This window comes from Palaemon carinicauda, chromosome 2 (assembly GCF_036898095.1).
Source record: "Palaemon carinicauda isolate YSFRI2023 chromosome 2, ASM3689809v2, whole genome shotgun sequence".
NCBI lineage: Eukaryota > Metazoa > Arthropoda > Malacostraca > Decapoda > Palaemonidae > Palaemon > Palaemon carinicauda.
The window spans coordinates 197,127,354-197,147,180 of record NC_090726.1 but is presented as its reverse complement, the minus strand read 5'-3'; the positions used below and the strand labels follow the sequence as shown (position 1 = coordinate 197,147,180).

Below are 19,827 nucleotides of genomic sequence, written 5' to 3'. Positions count from 1 at the left end.
TGTTCTTCCTGCTGTTACCTGTCCTTGCTGTTGTTACTTGTCCTTGCTGCTGTTACTTGTTCTTGCTGTTGGTGTTACTTGTCCTTGCTGTTGCTGTTACTTGTATTTGATGTTACTTCTTGCTATTAATTGTCCTGACTGCTGCCACTTATTCTTGCTTCTGTTACTTGTACTTGCTGCTGTTACTTGTATTTGCTGCTGCTACTTGTTCTTGCTGCTGTTACTTGTCCTTGCTGCTGCCACTTGTTCTTGCTTCTGTTACTTGCCCTTGCTTCTGTTGCATGCCCTTGCTGTTTTTACTTGTTCTTACTTCTGTTACTTGTCCTAACTGCTGTTACTTGTCCTTGCTGCTGTTACTTATTCTTGCTGTTGCTGTTACTTGTCCTTGCTGCTGTTACTTGTTCTTGCTGTTGCTGTTACTTGTCCTTGCTGCTGTCGTTTGTTCTTGTTGCTGTTACCTATCCTTGCTGTTGTTACCTATTCTTGCTGTTGTTACCTATTCTTTGCTGTTGCTGTTACTTTTCATTGCTGCTGTTACTTGTCCTTGTTGCTGCTACTTGTTCTTGCTGCTGTTAATTGTCCTGGCTACTGTTACTTGTTCTTGCTTCTGTTACTTGTTTTTGCTGCTGTTGCTTGTTTTTGCTGCTGTTACTTGTTCTTCTTATTGCTGTTACGTGTCCTTGCTGTTTTTACTTATTCTTGCTGCTGGTACTTGTCCTTGCAGTTGTTACTTGTCATTGCTGCTGTTACTTGTCCTTGCTGCTGTTACTTGTCCTTACTCCTGTTACTTGTTCTTGCTGCAGTTACTTGTATTTGCTTCTGTTGCTTGTGCTTGTTGTTTTTACTTGTCCTTGCTGTTGCTGTTGCTTGTCCTTGCTACTGTTACTTGTTCTTGCTGCAGTTACTTGTTCTTGCTGCTATTACTTGTTCTTCCTGTTGTTGTTACTTGTCCTTGCTTCTGTTGCTTGTCCTTGCTACTATTACTTGTATTTGCTGTTGCTGTTGCTTGTCCTTGCTGCTGTTACTTGTTCTTGCTGCTGTTACTGGTAGTGGAGCCCTGGACGTTATAATGCTCCAAGAAGTCAGGCCAGCTTATATACGTCCTTTCTGTATCTCTTGGAAGGAAATTATCCTGGCGGGATATCTTGGAATGGGACGGAAGGTCACTTATCATCAAAGATCTATGTAGACCACCCATCTCACCCACACCCCCCACACCCACAAAATTTCATGGGTGTTTTGAGATGTCTCATGTTTTGCCACATGATCTTAATGTTTATCTATAAGATTATAAAGAATTATAAAAGACAAAATGACCAAAATATATCTCGTATTGATATAAGCTAATGTTGGTAAAGGACATTTTTTCTTTAATTCATTTTATGCAGAAGAATACGATAAAAAATATTTTTTTTTCTCATTCAAAAATAGAACGAAAAAGAGGACACACACACACACACACACACACACACACACATATATATATATATATATATATATATATATATATATATATATATATATATATATATATATATATATATATATATATATGTAATCATCAGCCATTGCTAATTCACTGCAGGACAAAGGTCTCAGACATGTCCTTTCAATCTGTCCTTTTAGGGGTTTTCTATGCCAGTCTATAATTTTCTTAGCTCGTCAAGCCATCGTCTTCTCTTCTATCCCCTGCTTCGTTTGCAAATTCTTGGGACCCATCTGTTATTCCTTTTTTTCACACACATGCATATATATATATATATATATATATATATATATATATATATATATATATATATATATATATAAAGTATGACATGATGGTAATAGTAAATAATTTATATTTAGGTCAGAAAACTGCGAGATATTTTACCGGATTTTAAGATTTCCCTTTTTTTTCTTTTTTTTTTGACATTTCATTGAAAAATCAAATTCTAATTTATGTTTTATCGAATTTATTTTTGTCACATTTTCACTATTGTATGTCATTTATTTTGTTCTTTCTAAAATTATCTTGAACAAACTTTGTATGAGTCGAGTTTTACTTATTAAAGGTTTTAAAAGTAGCTCATGATGTCCTTTAGAGACTGGCCTTTTATACATATGATCAGCGCCCAAGCTGAGACCAGGGAGAGCCAGGCACTGGCTGCTGATGGCTCAGCAGGTAGATGTATAAGCTGGATTACCATTAACATATTTATACAAGTATAAGTCAGGTAGTATTTTGGCCAAGGCACCAGCCACCCGTTGAGATACTAGCACTAGAGAGTTATGGGGTGTTTTGACTGGCTAGACAGTAGTACACTGGATCATTCTCACTGGTTACGGTTCATTTTCCCATTGCTTACACATACACCGAATAGTCTAGTCTATTCTTTACAGATTCTCCTTTGTCATACATCCGACAATGCTGAGGTTACCAAACAATTCTCCTTATTACACTGTAATTGTTCAGTGGCTACTTTCCTCTCGGTAAGGGTAGAAGAGACTCTTTAGCTAGGGTAAGCAGCTCTTCTAGGAGAAGGACACCCCAAAATCAAACCATTGTTCTCCAGTCTTGGGTAGTGCCATAACCTCTGTACTATGGTCTTCCACTGTTTTGGGTTAAAGTTCTCTTGCTTGAGGGTACACTCAGACACAATATTCTGTCTGTTTTTTTATTTACTCACTGGCTATTTTTCATTTTTGGAGCCCTTGGGCTTATATCATCCTGTTTTTCCAACTAGGGTTGTAGCTTAGCAGATAATAATGATACTAATGATTTTTTTGATTTTCATTTTGGCCTTCGTTTTTAGATATATACTTTTGGGTACATACAGGTTAAAGTGACACTCCTGTTTTGGAATATATGAAAATTTCAGAATTGAAACCTTTATCTTATGATAATACACTTATCATTTAATTAAATCACTTGAAAAAAAGGATTTTGGAATAAGGTCAAATGCTATATATGCTGTTTTATTTGTGTTATAATCAAAGCAAAGTAATCACCAACTATTAATCATGTTAAAAACCACATTTATTCCAACCTTAATAACACTGCTGTTAGAATCTGGTCTCATGGGGGGAAAAGACATTGAAAATTAACGGTTTCTTAGTTAATCTGCATTTTGAAATGCTTAAGTTTTTTTTTATTTTTCAGATGAGTTTAGGAAATAAAATCCCTCCAATATTTTCGAAAACAGATTTTCAGAAAATCATTATAATATAAAAAGGTCTTCCAGTTGTGGGATTCAGTAACTTCAGTTCTTCCATCTGAAATCAGTAGCAAAGTCCAGGTGTGAAGTGGCTGGGCTGGAGACTTGGAGTTTGGAATTAAATTTTACACATTAGGGCTGTTGCCACTCACATTATCGATCATTTTGAACAGGTCAGGTTCCATGTGGTCCATCAGTAACATGCTGACGCATTGTGGGAAGAAGGAGTTGCGGAAGCAGTCTGCCCTGGAGGGAAAATAGGAAAAAGTTTCATTAAGGATTTTTTAAGGAAAACCGGACCCAGCGTTGCATTGTGGGTGGTAGAATTGAAGACAAAATTGGTGAGTAATACGAACTGGTTTAGAATGACTTTATTGTGTAGCTAACACAAAAGGTTTAGAATTACTTTATTGTGTAGCTAACACCAAAGGTTTAGAATTACTTTATTGTGTAGCTAACACCAAAGGTTTAGAATTACTTTATTGTGTAGCTAACACCAAAGGTTTAGAATTACTTTATTGTGTAGCTAACACCAAAGGTTTAGAATTACTTTATTGTGTAGCTAACACCAAAGGTTTAGAATTACTTTATTATGTAGCTAACACAAAAGAAGGTTTAGAATTACTGTACTTTATTATGTAGCTAACACAAAAGAAGGTTTAGAATGACTGTACTTTATTATGTAGCTAACACAAAAGAAGGTTTAGAATTACTTTATTGTGTAGCTAACACAAAAGGTTTAGATTTACTTTATTATGTAGCTAAAACAAAAAGTTTAGAATTACTTTAGCCTATTATGTAGTTAATACAAAAGGTTTAGAATTACTTTATTATGTAGCTAACACAAAAAGGATTATGATTTTTTTTTAGAATTTTTGTAGTTAGGGAAATAAAAACTCAGATTAGAGTTAACACAATAGAAGGAATAGGAAATTTTGTTTTAGAATTTCTCAATAGATACAGTAAAAATTGTTTAATTATTTATAATAAAACTAAATTTTCCGACATCTCTGGACATTGTCAGAATAATAAAATACGGATTTTTCGAAAGGGTATAACTCCATGTAAGTTTTTTGGGGGAATATGACATTTCTAGTGTACGTGACCCGTCAAAAATGGCATCTGAATTTTTAGGAAAATATGTATACACACGCACGCACGCACAAACACAAATTCATTTCTTCCCCCCCCCTCCCTTTATTTACTACAACCATATATATATATATATATATATATATATATATATATATATATATATATATATATATTTAATATATATATATATATCCAGACACTTGTTCTATATTATATAAAACATTGGCCATCAATAACATCTACTCTGTTTCGAGAACTTAAAATGTTAAAACGTAAGTAAATATGATTTTGACTTAGAATACAAAGTTATCAATGTTTAATATATTTTTAATTTGAAGTAATTTATTATTATTATTATTATTATTATTATTATTATTATTATTATTATTATTATTATTATTAGCTAAGCTATAACCCTAGTTTGAAAAGTAGGATGCTACAAGCCCAAAGGCCCCAACAGAGGAAAAATAGCCCAGTGAGAAAAGGGAATAAGTAAGCAGACAGAATAGTGTGCCTGAGTGTACCCTCAAGCAAGAGAACTCTAACCCAAGACAGTGGAAGAGGCTATGGCACTGCCAACGATTATTATTATTATTATTATTATTATTATTATTATTATTACTAGCTAAGCTACAACCCTTGTTTGAAAAGCAGGATGCTATAAGCCCAAGAGCTCCGAAAGGGGAAAAATAGCCCAGTGAGGAAAACCAATATCAAATTGAAATTCAGTTTCAGTGGAAATTACTCGCACAAATTTCGAAACTGAAATTTGTGGGTAACTTTTTTAGGAGAAGCACACTCCAAAAAAAAAAACCTAAGAAATTTCTAATTTTCCGTTGAAAATTGCTTTAATGTACACTTTCCTATTCTAAATTTTATTAATTTACAATATTTATGTATAGCCTGCTCTATATATTAATATATTAAAAGTAATAATAGTAATAATAATAACAATAATAAGGATAAAAATCAAAGTAATAATAGTAATAATGATAATAATAAAAATGAAAATAATGATAATAATAATATTAATAACGTTAATAACAATAATAATAATAATAATAATTATAATAAAAATAATAATGAAAATAATAATAATGATAAAGATATTAATAACAATAGTTGTAATGATAATAATGATACGAATAAAAGTAATAATAATTATAAAAATAATAATGATAATAAGAATATGATAGAAATAACAATAAAAATATAATAATAATAATAATAATAATAATAATAATAATAATAATAATAATAATAATAATGATGATGATAATAATAATAAGAATGATAAAAGTAATAACAATAATAGTAATAATTATAATAATAAAAATGAAAGTAATAAATATAATAATAATAATAATGATGATGATAATAATAATAATAATAATAATATTTACTAAACTTACTTGCAACCAATCAAAACTTCCGGATCACGGAACAGATTATTACAGTCATCACACAGACGGGTAAGGGCGGCATACTGCTCCTTGTCGAATTTCCCGTGACATTTTATCGACTGGAACTCCTTGAAAGTGTTGGGACGAATTCGAATGAAGGAGGCAGCTGTGTCCTGGGTGGAAAATAGAGATTTATATTAGTATATTTCGGTATATGACAATGGGGGAGGGTCTCATACAGCATACGTAACACTTCACAATATCCCATTCAGTGTACATACATTATATTGCGTCCCATATAGTTTGCATACACTATACAATATCCCATATAGTATACATACATTATAAAGTATCCCATATACTATTCATACACTTAACAACATCCCATATAGCTTGCATACACTATACAGCATACCATATAGCATACATACACTATACAACATCCCATACAGTATACATACATTATATAGCGTCCCATATAGTGAACATACACCATCCAATAAAGTGAACCTACACTATACAGCATCCCATACAGTATACAAACATTATAAAACATCCATACACCATTATACAGCATCCCATATAGTACACATTCACTATGCACAGTCCCATATAGTCATACAACTATGTAATATGTACAGTAGGACACCAGAATTCCCGGCACACCTCTCTCCTAGGAACTGGATGGTAACCAAACAGATAGCGTAGGGAGAGGTATACCAGGAAATCCTGCGTCCAGCTGTACATGGAATATACAGCTCACCTGGCATATTAGAATAAGGCTTAGCATCAGCATCAGACGTCCACATGATGACAGATGACGGAGACTCTGAAAAAGGGGAAATTATGATATAGTTTTAATGGTATAATTCTCGATTACATATCTACTTTATCTTGGCCTACACATTATTATTATTATTATTATTATTATTATTATTATTATCATTATTATTATTATTATTATCATTATTGTTATTATTATTGTTATTTTTATTATTATTATTATTATTATTGTTATCGTTATTATTATTATTATTATTGTTATTATTATTATTATTATTTTTATTTTGTTATCATTATTATTAATATTATTATTATTATTATCATTATTATTATCATTATTTTTATTATTATTATTATTAGTGTTATCATTATTATTATTATTATTATTATTATTATTATTATTATTATTATTTTTATTTTGTTATCATTATTATTAATATTATTATTATTATTATCATTATTATTAGTATTATTATTATTTTTATTATGATTATTATTATTATTATTATTATTGTTATCATTATTATTATTATTATTATTGTTATTATTATTATTATTATTTTTATTTTGTTATCATTATTATTAATATTATTATTATTATTATTATTATTATTATTATTATTATTATTATTATCATTATTATTATTATTATTACTTGCTAAGCTACAACCCTATACTAATTTTTTTTTAATGAGGCGCATTTGCACTTGACTCGCAACGGTGCCATTTTAGTTCGGAAATGTTTCCTGGTATCTGATTGGTTAGAATGATCTCGTCCAACCAATCAGCGATTAGGAAACTTTTCCGAGCTAAAAGGGCCCCTCCTGCGAGTCGGTGCAAATCTGGTCTACTAAAACGAATTGACTCTAGTTTGAAAAGCAGGATGCTATAAGCCCAAGGGTCTCCTACAGGGAAAATAGCCCAGTGAGGAAAGGAAACAAGGAAAATGAAATATTTTAAGAGTAGCAATATCAAAATAAATATTTCGTATAAGAAATAGAAAAACTTGAATAGAACAAGAGGAAGAGAAATTAGATAGAATAGTGTGCCCGAGTGTACCCCCAAGCAAGAGTACTTTCCTAATTTTGAAGATAATGGACTAGTTTTCATACACCTGACAACTCTGAGGTTACTAAACAATTCTTCACTGCAATTGTTTAGTGGCTACTTTCCTCTTGGTAAGGGTAGAAGAGACTCTTTAGCTATGGTAAGCAGCTCTTCTAGGAGAAGGCCACTCCAAAATCAAGCCATTGTTCTCTAGTCTTGGGCAATGCCATAGCCTCTGTACCATGGTCTTTCACTCTCTTGGATTAGAGTTCTCTTGTTCAAGGGTACACTCGGGCACGCTGTTCTATCTTATTTCTCTTCTTTTTTTATAAGTTTTTATAGTTTATATATGAAAGATCTAATTTAATGTTGTTACTATCCTTAAGATATTTTATTTTTATGTATATTACTTCTCTTGTAATGTATTTATTTCCTTGTTTCCTTTCCTCAATGGGCTATTTTTCCCTGTCGGAGCCCTTGGGCTTATAGCATCTTGCTTTTTCAAATAAGGTTATTGATAATAATAACATTCTTAAATCTCAAACTATTCTCGATAGAGATGGTGAAATAAATTTCAAAAGTAGATCAAGATTGAAATAGTATAGAAATTATGAAAAGAAACTTAGATTGAGAGATAAACTTTAGTCGGAAACTTTATATTATAACGCCAGAAGTTGAACGAAGATTTTATATAAAATTAAACTTTATTATAACGTCAGAAGTTGAACGAAAATTTTATATAAAATTAAACTTTATTATAACGTCAGAAGTTGAACGAAGATTTTATATAAAATTAAACTTTATTATAACGTCAGAAGTTGAACGAAGATTTTATATAAAATTAAACTTTATTATAACGTCAGAAGTTGAACGAAGATTTTATATAAAATTAAACTTTATTATAACGTCAGAAGTTGAACGAAGATTTTATATAAAATTAAACTTTATTATAACGTCAGAAGTTGAACGAAAATTTTATATAAAATTAAACTTTATTATAACGTCAGAAGTTGAACGAAGATTTTATATAAAATTAAACTTTATTATAACGTCAGAAGTTGAACGAAGATTTTATATAAAATTAAACTTTATTATAACGTCAGAAGTTGAACGAAGATTTTATATAAAATTAAACTTTATTATAACGTCAGAAGTTGAACGAAGATTTTATATAAAATTAAACTTTATTATAACGTCAGAAGTTGAACGAAGATTTTATATAAAATTAAACTTTATATTATAACGCCAGAGGTTGAACGAAAATTTTATATAAAATTAAACTTTATTATAACGTCAGAAGTTGAACGAAAATTTTATATAAAATTAAACTTTATTATAACGTCAGAAGTTGAACGAAAATTTTATATAAAATTAAACTTTATTATAACGTCAGAAGTTGAACGAAAATTTTATATAAAATTAAACTTTATTATAACGTCAGAAGTTGAACGAAAAGTAACTAGTAAATTCTTAATATAAACTTTGAAAGCTGTATATGAAACTAAAATTTATTTTGATGCCAGAATTTATATGAAAAATAACTAGTAAATTCTTAACATAAACTGAAAATTGTATATAAAATTAAACTATATCATAACGCCAGAATTTAAACGAAAAATAATTAGTAAATTCTTAATATAAACTTTGAAAATTGTATATAAAATTAAACTATATTATAACACTAGAATGTAAACGAAAAATAATTAGTAAATTCTTAATATAAACTTTGAAAGCTGTTTACGAAACTAAAATTTATTTTGATGCCAGAATTTATATGAAAAAATTCTTAATATAAACTGAAAATTGTATATAAAATTAAACTATATTTTAACTAGAATTTAAACGAAAAATAACTTGTAAAATCTTAATATAAATTGAAAATCGTTTATAAAATCAAACTATATTATAACGCCAGAATTTAAACAAAAAATAACTAGTAAATTCTTAGTATAAACTGAAAATTGATAATAAAATCAAACTATATTATAACGACAGAATTTAAACGAAAAATAACTATTAAAACTATAACATAAAGTTTGGAATCACTTTGCTGAGTGTAGGAGAACATTTTTTAATAATCAATTTATTTTGTAAAGGTAGAATGTGGCAAAAGATCAAGAAATTGTGTAAGGTAAAATTATTGTTGGAGTTATGAACCACGAGAAATTAAAAGTTAATCTGAAAGATCAATCAATTCTCATAACATTGAATAAAACGAATAGATAGCCATGTGAGCATTTATGCGCATTTATAGTTAATTTCTAATAGTCAGGCCTTCTTCATCATGAGGCTCAATACTACACAGTATTCTAGAAGTTTTATTCCAGCTGTGACCAAGTTCTGGAACGATCTGCCTAGTCGGGTAGTTGAATCAGTAGAACTTCAAAAAGTTCAAACTTGCTGCGAATGTATTTATGTTGAACAGGCTGACATAAGTCTTTTTATAGTTTATATAGCAAATATCTGTTTTTATGCTGTTATTATTTTAAAAATATTTTATTTTAATTGTTCATTACTTCTTATATAGTTTATTTGTTTCCTTATTTCCTTTCTTCACTGTGCTATTTTTCCTTGTTGGAGCCCTTGAGCTTCTAGCATCCTGCTTTTCCAACTAGGATTGTAGCTTAGCTAATAATAATAATAATAATAATAATAATAATAATAATGGTATTATTATTATTATTATTATTATCATTATTATTGTTATTAACTAGAGGGACACTCAGTAGAACGCAGACCTCCGCCATAGTCCCTACATATAAATGAATCTATTGTATCAAAGCGCACACAGAACAGAGTAATTAACTTATTCAAGATCTAGAATCTAGATAAACTATACTCAACTACATCCAATCAATCAGCGATTAGGAAACTTTTCCGAGCTAAAAGGGCACCCCTGCGAGTCGGTGCGAATACACCTCATTAAAAAAAATTGAGTATAGATATTAAGTTAATCTTGACATTAAAACAAAAACGAAGCAAATCTCGAGGTTTTTATATAATATACAAACCGAATAACTTACCTGGGAAAGAAACATGGAGGAAATAATCGAAGGAGGTTCGAAGTCGAAATCAACTGGTCTGCTCTTTCTGCGACGTGGCCGATTCCCGCTGATGTTGTGATTCTCCAAGAAACTCTCCATCTTATATATCCTCCTTTCGATCTCCCTGAGGTGAATTATCCTAGCAGGATGCCTCAGATTAAGATGTAGGACTTGCTTGATCGTCTCTGCCCCCCTGCTAACTCGCCAGGCCCCCGAGATTTTCTTATGGCGTCTTTGATGTTTCTTCGAGTCTTTGCGTCATGTTTTGAATAGTGGCAAGATCCGGCTTTTGAGTTATTGCGACAGGATTTTGCAGTCCTCTGTAGGACTGTACATATGAATCCTTCGGTTTCATGAGTATCCTGCGAGAAATGTCATTATTATTACGAAGTTGGAAGGAGGTTATGTTTGCGTCTACAATTTTAATCGTAGAGTAATGAAACTTGCAGGGATTAACTTTCATGTAAAAAGCTGGAAATGGTTAATTTTTGGAAGGTCAAGGTCAAAGGTCAAGGTCACAGTTAAGCAAAATGTCCAATTCACGTAATCAGCCATAACTGCGGACATCGTTGTCACAGAGATTTCAAACTTGGTTCATATTTAAGTGTATGGAAATTCACGTCAATTAATACATGTTAAGGTCAAAGGTCAAGCTGTCTTGGCGGAGGTCTGCGTTCTACTGAGTATCCCTCTAGTTAATAACAATAATAATAATGATGATATTATTATTATTATTATTAATATTATTATTATTATTAATATTATTATTATTATTGTTATTATTATTATTATTATTATCATCATCATCATCATCATCATCATCATCATCCAACCTACAACCCTAGTTGGAGAAGCAGGATGCTATAAGTCCAAGGGCTCCAATAGGAGAAAAATAACCCAGTGAGGAAATAAGGAAGTAAATAAACTACAGGAGAAGTAATGAACAATTAATATAACACATTTCAGGAACATTAACAACATTAAAATAGATCTTCATAAATAAACATTCAAACATTTGCTGAAAGTTTGAACTTCTGAAGTTATTATTATTATTATTATTATTATTATTATTATTATTATTATTATTAGTTGCTAAGCTGCAACCCTAGTTGGAAAAGCAGGATGCTTTAAGCCTAGGGGCTCCAACAGGGAAAACAGCTCAGTGAGGAAAGGAAACAAGGAAAAAGTTAATTATTTTATGAACAGTAACAACATTAAAGTAAATATTTCCTACTACCTGATTGAAGGCAAATATGTCTGATTTCAGTTCGAGTTTCATCAGAATAGATGCTCACCAGAATGTCAGCCGGGCAACCACAACTTCCCCCTCCTGCTGTGGTGCCCAACCACAACAGTGGCCTCCCCAGTAAACAGCTTAAACTCACGGTCCCGGGCTGGGATCGATCTGCTGCCTTGTGAATGCTAGGCGAATACTGTACTAGTCAGGAGGATAGGAAGATCATTCCACATATGTTTATCAACCATAATTAGACTTATTTCCTTGTTTACTTTCCTCACTGGGCTATTTTTCCCCTGTTGGACACCTTTGGCTTATAGCATCATGCTTTTACAACTAGAGTTGTAGCTTGGCTAGTAATAATAATAATAATAATAATAATAATAATAATAATAATCTTTGGCAGCGCCATAGCCTCTGTACCATGGTCTTCCACTGTCATGGGTTAGAGTTCTCTTGCATGAGGGTACACTCAGGCACACTATTCTGTCTGTTTCCTTATTTCCTTTCCTCACTGGGCTATTTTCCCCTGTTATTCCCTTGGGCTTATAGCATCCTGCTTTTCAACTATTATAGAGTTGTAATTTAGCTAGTAATAATAATAATAATAATAATAATAATAATCATCATCATCATCATCTCCTCCTACGCCTATTGACGCAAAGGGCCTCTGTTAGATTTCGCCAGTCGTCTCTACCTTGAGCTTTTAAATCAATACTTCTCCATTCATCATCTCCTAGTCCTCAGCCATGTAGGCCTGGGTCTTCATTAATATGCATTAACATACTTCAAGTGCAGTAATAGTTTTTGCTGATGTTAAATCTATCAATAATTTAGTATTGTATTTAACCAACGTTTTACTAATGATCCATTATAATCTTTTCAGATATTATTCAGGGAATTTCAAATATTAGCCTATACACGAGCCGTATTTCATGTAGGCCTATAGTTTGATAATGTATTATTTTTTTTCATTTATGAGTTGTGATACTTTGACGTGGTGAAAGGGTTTGCGTATCACCATGATCAGCAAAGCTGTACTAGTTAGTGCCACCCATACTAGGTTGGTTTGCTGTGAGCGATTAGACAAGTCTCCCTCCATCACCAATCCGCAGATGGCCAGGGCGGTGATGAAAACTAGCCAAAATCCATACATGGATAGGAACATGCTTGAGGCCTTTGTCCTGCAGTGGACTAAAAACGGCTGCATTTGATGTTGTTGTTAATATATATATATATATATATATATATATATATATATATATATATATATATTTATATGTGTGTGTATGTATGTGTATATATACATATATATATATATATATATATATATACATATATATATGTTTATAAACATATATATATATATATATATATATATACATATATACACACATATATATATATATATATAAATAAATATATATATATATATATGTGTGTGTATATATATATATATATATATCATCTGTTTATGGTCAATACATCGTCTTCTCTTCCTTCCTCTGCTTCTTTTACAATCTCTATGGACCCATTCTGTTTTTCTCAAAGTCTATCTATTATCTATCATTCTCATTATATGTCTGGTCTACGTCCATTTCTTTTTCTTATTTTTGTTTTTCTGTCTTAGTGTTATTCCCATCATTATTCTTTCCATGGCTCTTTTTAGTTGTAAGTAGCTTATGTATAAGGCTTTATTAAGACTCTTAAGTTTCTGATGCATAAGTTTATATTGGTAGGACCATTTCATTAAATATTTGTCTTTTTAGAGAAAGTTGCATTTTACATTTCATAATCTTATTTTGTTTACCAAATTCTCTAAATCCCATGCTGTTCCTTCTTTTGATTTCGGTTTCATGTCCCGGGGAAACACTTACTGTCTGTCCTAAGTATATATATTCATTAACAATATCCAGAGGTTCGTCCATAGCTCTTATTTGTTGTCTCACTGCATTTTCATTGAACATTATCTTAGTTTTACTCATATTCATTTTGAGTCCTACATTTCTGCTTTCTCTCTTTGAACCTTCTATCATTTTTGGAGGGTATTTGGTAAACAAAATGAGATTATGAAAAGTAAAGTGCCACTTTCTCTAAAATGAAAAGTATTTAATGAGATGGTCCTACCAGTATTAACTTGTGCTTCAGAAACTTGGAGTCTTACTAAAACATTAGAACATGACCTGGTTACAACTCAAAGAGCTATGGAAAGAATAATGATGGGATTAACCCTAAGAGACAGAAAAACAAGAATAAGAAAAAGAAATGGACTTGGGCTGGACATGTAATGAGAATGACAGGTTCCAACTTTCTGAAGCATATGATCAATTATCTTAGTTTTACTCATATTCCTTTTCAGGCCTACATTTCTGCTTTCTCTATTCAAACCTTCTATCATTTTTTGTTATCAACTTATGTTCTAAGGCTTTAGTAAGACTCCAATTTTCTGATGTATATGGTCAACCAAAGCTAACGAGTATAGCACGCGCTCAAGATGCGTTTGCATAGTGCTGGGGGTGAAGCAGAAATCAATACGAGGTAATCTTAGTTCCAAAGATAGCATCCAGACGTCCAGCAGAGATGATAACTGCCACGCTCAGTTTTACTCATATTCATTTTCAGTCCAACATTTCTGCTTTCTCTATTCAAACCTATCATCTTTTGTGACTAGTTTATGCTCTAAGGCTTTAGTAAAGACTCCAGTTTTCTGATGCATATGGTCAACCAAATCTAACGACAAAAGCACGCGCTCAAGATGCGTTTGCACAGTGGTGGGAGTGAAGCAGAAATCATTACGAGGTAATCATAGTTCCAAAGATAGCATCCAGACGTCCAGCCGAGATGATAGCTTCCACGCTCCGTCCACCACGGTGGCCTGGTGGTGTCTGCCGCGTGTACGGCATAACTAGGAAATTTACTTCTTGACTCTTTAAAACTCCCCCGCCACAGTCGCTCGTGCTAAAAAAAAAAAAAAAAAAAAAAAAAAAAAATAAAAAAAAAAATAAAAAAAAAAAAAAAACCTAACTTTTTGGTACAAATTGCCGTAATGGGCACTAAATTATAAATATGAATATAAAGAAATTTTGGATAACATATTTCAATGAGCCGTAATGATCTTGAAGGAAATTACGAATGATGACAAGACATCTCTCATAATTGATATGCAAAATGAAAATTACAACAATTTTCGTATTTTTTAACTTATTTGTAGCGAAATTTCTTTTATATTCTTGTAATGAAAATTAGAGGTTTAAAGGTTTAAAGACCGCTCGTGAATGGCAGAAGCAAGGGTCGGTGACAATACCCTAGCTAGCAGGACAATGTCCTAGAGACTGACATACGTAAGATCAGCGCCCAAGCCCCTTCTCCACCTAAACTAGGACCAGGGAGGGCCAGGCAATGGCTGCTAATGACTTAGCAGGTAAATCTATAGGCTCCCCCAAACCCCCTATCCTTAGCTCACAAGGATGGTAAGGTTGCAGTGACCAAACAAACTAACGAGTTTGAGCGGGACTCGAACCCCAGTCCGACAGATCACCTGGCAGGGACGTTTCCAATATGCTACCGTAGTTCAAATTATTATTATTATTATTATTATTATTATTATTATTATTATTATTATTATTATTATTATTATTATTATTATCATTATTCATAGCAAAGCTACAACCCTTATTGGAAAAGCAAGATGCTATAAGCCCAAGGGCTGACACAAGTCTTTTTATTGTTTATATATGATAAATCTGTTTTGATGTTGTTACATTTTTTTAGATATTCTGTTGTTAAAATTTTTCTCATATCCTTTATTTATTTCCTTATTTCCTTTCCTCACTTGGTTATTTTTCCCTGTTGGAGCCCTTGGGCTTATAGCGTCTTGCTTTTCCAATTAGGGTTGTAGCTTGGATAATAATAATAATAATAATAATAATAATAATAATAATAATAATAATAATAACAGAGAAAAATAACTCAGTGAGGAAAGGAAATAAGGAAATAAATAAACGATATAAGAAATAATGAACAATTAAAATTAAATATTTTAAAAACAGCAACAACATCAAAACAGATATTTCATACATAAACTATAAAAAGATATGTCAGCCTGTTCAACATAGAAACATTTGCTGCAAGTTTGAACTTTTGAAGTTCAAATCTTGTCATATAAGGAGATGGACATTCTGACACCTGTAATTAGTATGACAGATGACAGAGAGGTATAATTACTGATACAAGTAGGAAGTGTAATACCAATCCTATTGATTTTAACAATTCTTTATCATCATCATCATCTCCTACGCTTATTGACGCAAAAGGCCTCTGTTAGATTTCGCTAGTCGTCTCTATCTTGAGCTTTTAATTCAATGCTTCTTCATTCATCATCACCTACTTCACGGTTCATAGTCCTCAGCCATGTAGGCCTGGGACTTCCAACTCTTCTAGTGCCTTGTGAAGCCCAGTTAAACGTTTAGTGAGCTAATCTCTCTCGGGGACTGCGAAGAGTATGGCCAAACCATCTCCATCTATCCCTCACCATTTAAATCATCATCATCATCTCCTCCTACGTCTACTGATGCAAAGGGCCTCGGTTAGATTTGGCCAGTCGTCCCTATCAACACTTCTCCATTCATCATCTCCCACTTCACGCTTCTAGGTCCTCAGCCATGTAAGCTTGGGTCTTCCAACACTTCTAGTGCCTTGTGGAGCCCATTTAAAAGTTTAAACAGTTTATCTTTCTTCTCTTCTTTTTAGACATTTATTGTCATTCCTCGCGTTACTAAATGATTTCCGAACACCAGTTCCAAAGACTGCTACTTCGTTTCGAACACAAGTTCTAACAATTGCCACTTTTTTTTCATTCAAGTACCCTTCTTACGTGCTCTTGCTGCTATAATTCTTGCTGTTATTTCTAAAGACTTCCGGAAAGAACAAGGACTCAAGAAATGAAGCAAGTGGGGAAACAAAACCCTTTGAATTTAGTGTTGGACTGTCCGTGTTGGTCTTGTTTTGGGTTTAAATCCAACCCTCCACTGAAGTCGAGTGAACTACTTCTCGGGCGGGTCCATATCAATCATCTAACGAAACATTTTCATTATAATTTATACAATTCTCTGATTGTAGCATCTTCCAAATCATATGATCTTGTGAAAAGTAATGTCTTTAGTTTCTTCTTAAATTCAATTGCTCCCTTTAGGTCCTTCATTTCAGTTGGCAGTTTATTATAATGTCTAGGCGCACAGTAGCTAAAAGCCCTTTCACCAAATTTACTATTTTTTCTTTGTTCAGATAGCCTATGTTTGTCACTCATATGTCTTGTGTTAACATTTGTTTCTAGTTCTAGTTTATTCAGGTATTCTTTTAGATATTGGTCTTGGTCTTGTGTGTTTGTTACGTGAAGTGATCAGAAGTGAAGAATTGTGGAAGGCAGAAACAAGTGAAACTAGATGTGGCATCTGTGATATCGTCCCTGACTGGTGAACGCCAGACTGGGGTTTGAGTCCTGCTCACACTCGTTAGTTCCTTTGGTCGCTGCCAACCTCACCATCCTTGTGAGCTAAAGATGGGTGTTATGGGGGCAGCCTATAGATCTATCTGCTGAGTCATCAGCAGCCATTGCATGGTCCTCCTTGGTCCTAGCTTGGGTGGATAGAGGTCTTGGTCGCTGATCATTGTCCTGCTTGATAGGGCAATGTCACTGTCCCTTTCCTCTGACGTTCATGAGCGACCTTTAAGCTTTTAAATTTGGGAAGATGTGAGGCTGAAGTTTAAAATAGGATTAAAGCTGAACACACACACACACACACACACACACACACACACACACATATATATATATATATATATATATATATATATATATATATATATTATCATTATTATTATTCATTTATTTATTTTATTGTTATTGTACTTCAAAATTTTTTCCTTGTTTCCTTTTCTCACTGGGCTATTTTTCATTTTGGGGACCGTGGGCTTATAGCATCCCGCTTTTCCAACTAGGGTTATATATAGCTTAGCAAGTAATAATAATAATAATAATAATAATAATAATAATAATAATAATAATAATAATAATAATAATATATAACACACACACACACACATATATATATATATATATATATATATATATATATATATATATATATATATATATATATATATATATATATATAAATTATATATATATATATATATATATATATATATATACATGTGTCATTATCATCAGCGGTCTTTAACTAGTCCACTGCAGAACAAAGGCCTCAGATATATTCTACCACTCGTCTGTTTATATTCTTTCTTTGCCAGTCTATACCCGCATATTTTCTTAGTTCGTGAATCCATCGTCTTCACTCCCTTCCCCTGCTTCGTTTGCAATCTCTAGGGACCCATTCTGTTATTCCTAATGTCCATCTATTATCTGTCATTCTTATTATATATCTACTTTAATTTGCTCTCGTATCCATGTTGCTCTTTTTCTGTTTCTTAGTGTTATTCCCACCATTATTCTTTCCATAGCTCTTTGAGTTGTAACTAGCTTATGTTATAATGTAGTAAGGCTACAAGTTTCTGATGCGCAAGGTAATATTGGTAGGACCATATGATTAAATACTTTTCTTTTTAGAGGAAGTAGTATTTTAATTTTCATAATCTAATTTTATTTGCCAAAAGCTCTCCATCTCATGTTTATCCTATTAATTTCAGTCTCATGTCCTGGGGAAACACTTACTGTCTGTCATAAGAACGTATATTCATTAACAATCTCCAGAGGTTCATCTATAACTCTTATTTATTGTCTGCATTTTCATTATCTCTGTTTTACTCATTCATTTTCAGCCCTACATCTCTCTCTCTCTCTCTCTCTCTCTCTCTCTCTCTCTCTCTCTCTCTCTCTCTCTCTCTCTCTCTTCATTGAACATTATCTTAGTATTTTGCAGTCCTACATCTCTCTCTCTCTCTCTCTCTCTCTCTCTCTCTCTCTCTCTCTCTCTCTCTCTCTCTCTCCTCTCTCTCTCTCTCTCTCTTTTCATTGACAATTATCTTATTTTAACTCATTCATTTTCATTCCTACATCTCTCTCTCTCTCTCTCTCTCTCTCTCTCTCTCTCTCTCTCTCTCTCTCTCTCTCTCTCTCTCTCTCTCTCTCTCTTTTCATTGAACATTATCTTAGTATTACTCGTTCATTTGCAGTCCTACATCTCTCTCTCTCTCTTTTCATTGACAATTATCTTATCTTAACTCATTCATTTTCATTCCTACATCTCTCTCTCTCTCTCTCTCTCTCTCTCTCTCTCTCTCTCCTCTCTCTCTCTCTCTCTCTTTCATTGACAGTTATCTTAGTTTAACTCATTCATTTTCATTCTACATCTCTCTCTCTCTCTCTCTCTCTCTCTCTCTCTCTCTCTCTCTCTCCTCTCTCTCTCTCTCTCTCTTTCTCTCTCTCTCTCTCTCTCTCTCCACACACACACACACACACACACACACACACACATATATATATAATATATATATATATATATATATATATATATATATATATATATATACATATATATATATATATATATATATATATATATATATATATATATATATATATATATATATATATATATATATATATATAAATGAATGATACCCTTCCTATTTACAAGTGGCCAATAGCAGAGAAACTGTTTGATAGTAAAACGTAATATATACCCTCAAAAAGAGAGAGAGAGAGAGAGAGAGGAGAGAGAGAGAGAGAGAGAGGAGAGAGAGAGAGAGAGAGAGAGAGAGAGAGAGAGAGACGATGCAAATGTGTCGTTGAGTCTGCGAGTTAATATTATCAAAACATCACTGCATCTCTCTAATAAAGGTAAGAAGGATTTGAATGCATTTATGAACAGTAAATTTATCATATTTGTCTATATAAAGGATATTCAAAAAGGCAACGAGAGAGAGAGAGAGAGAGAGAGAGAGAGAGAGAGAGAGAGAGAGAGAGAGAGAGAGAGAGAGAGAGAGAGAGAGAGAGAGAGAGT

At 32.2% G+C, this 19,827-nt stretch overlaps 1 protein-coding gene across 1 annotated transcript; it reads right to left on the bottom strand.

Moving 5' to 3' along the window:
* Positions 1–2,932: 2,932 nt before the first annotated feature.
* Positions 2,933–10,631, bottom strand: LOC137622835 (ion transport peptide-like). The gene is made up of 4 exons (XM_068353419.1): positions 10,549–10,631; positions 6,459–6,524; positions 5,705–5,868; positions 2,933–3,443 (listed from the first exon to the last, which is right to left on the bottom strand). Exons 1-4 carry the CDS (start codon positions 10,561–10,563, stop codon positions 3,323–3,325), a joined length of 366 nt encoding a protein of 121 aa, XP_068209520.1. The 5' UTR covers positions 10,564–10,631; the 3' UTR covers positions 2,933–3,322.
* Between the last annotated feature and the right edge of the window lie 9,196 nt (positions 10,632–19,827).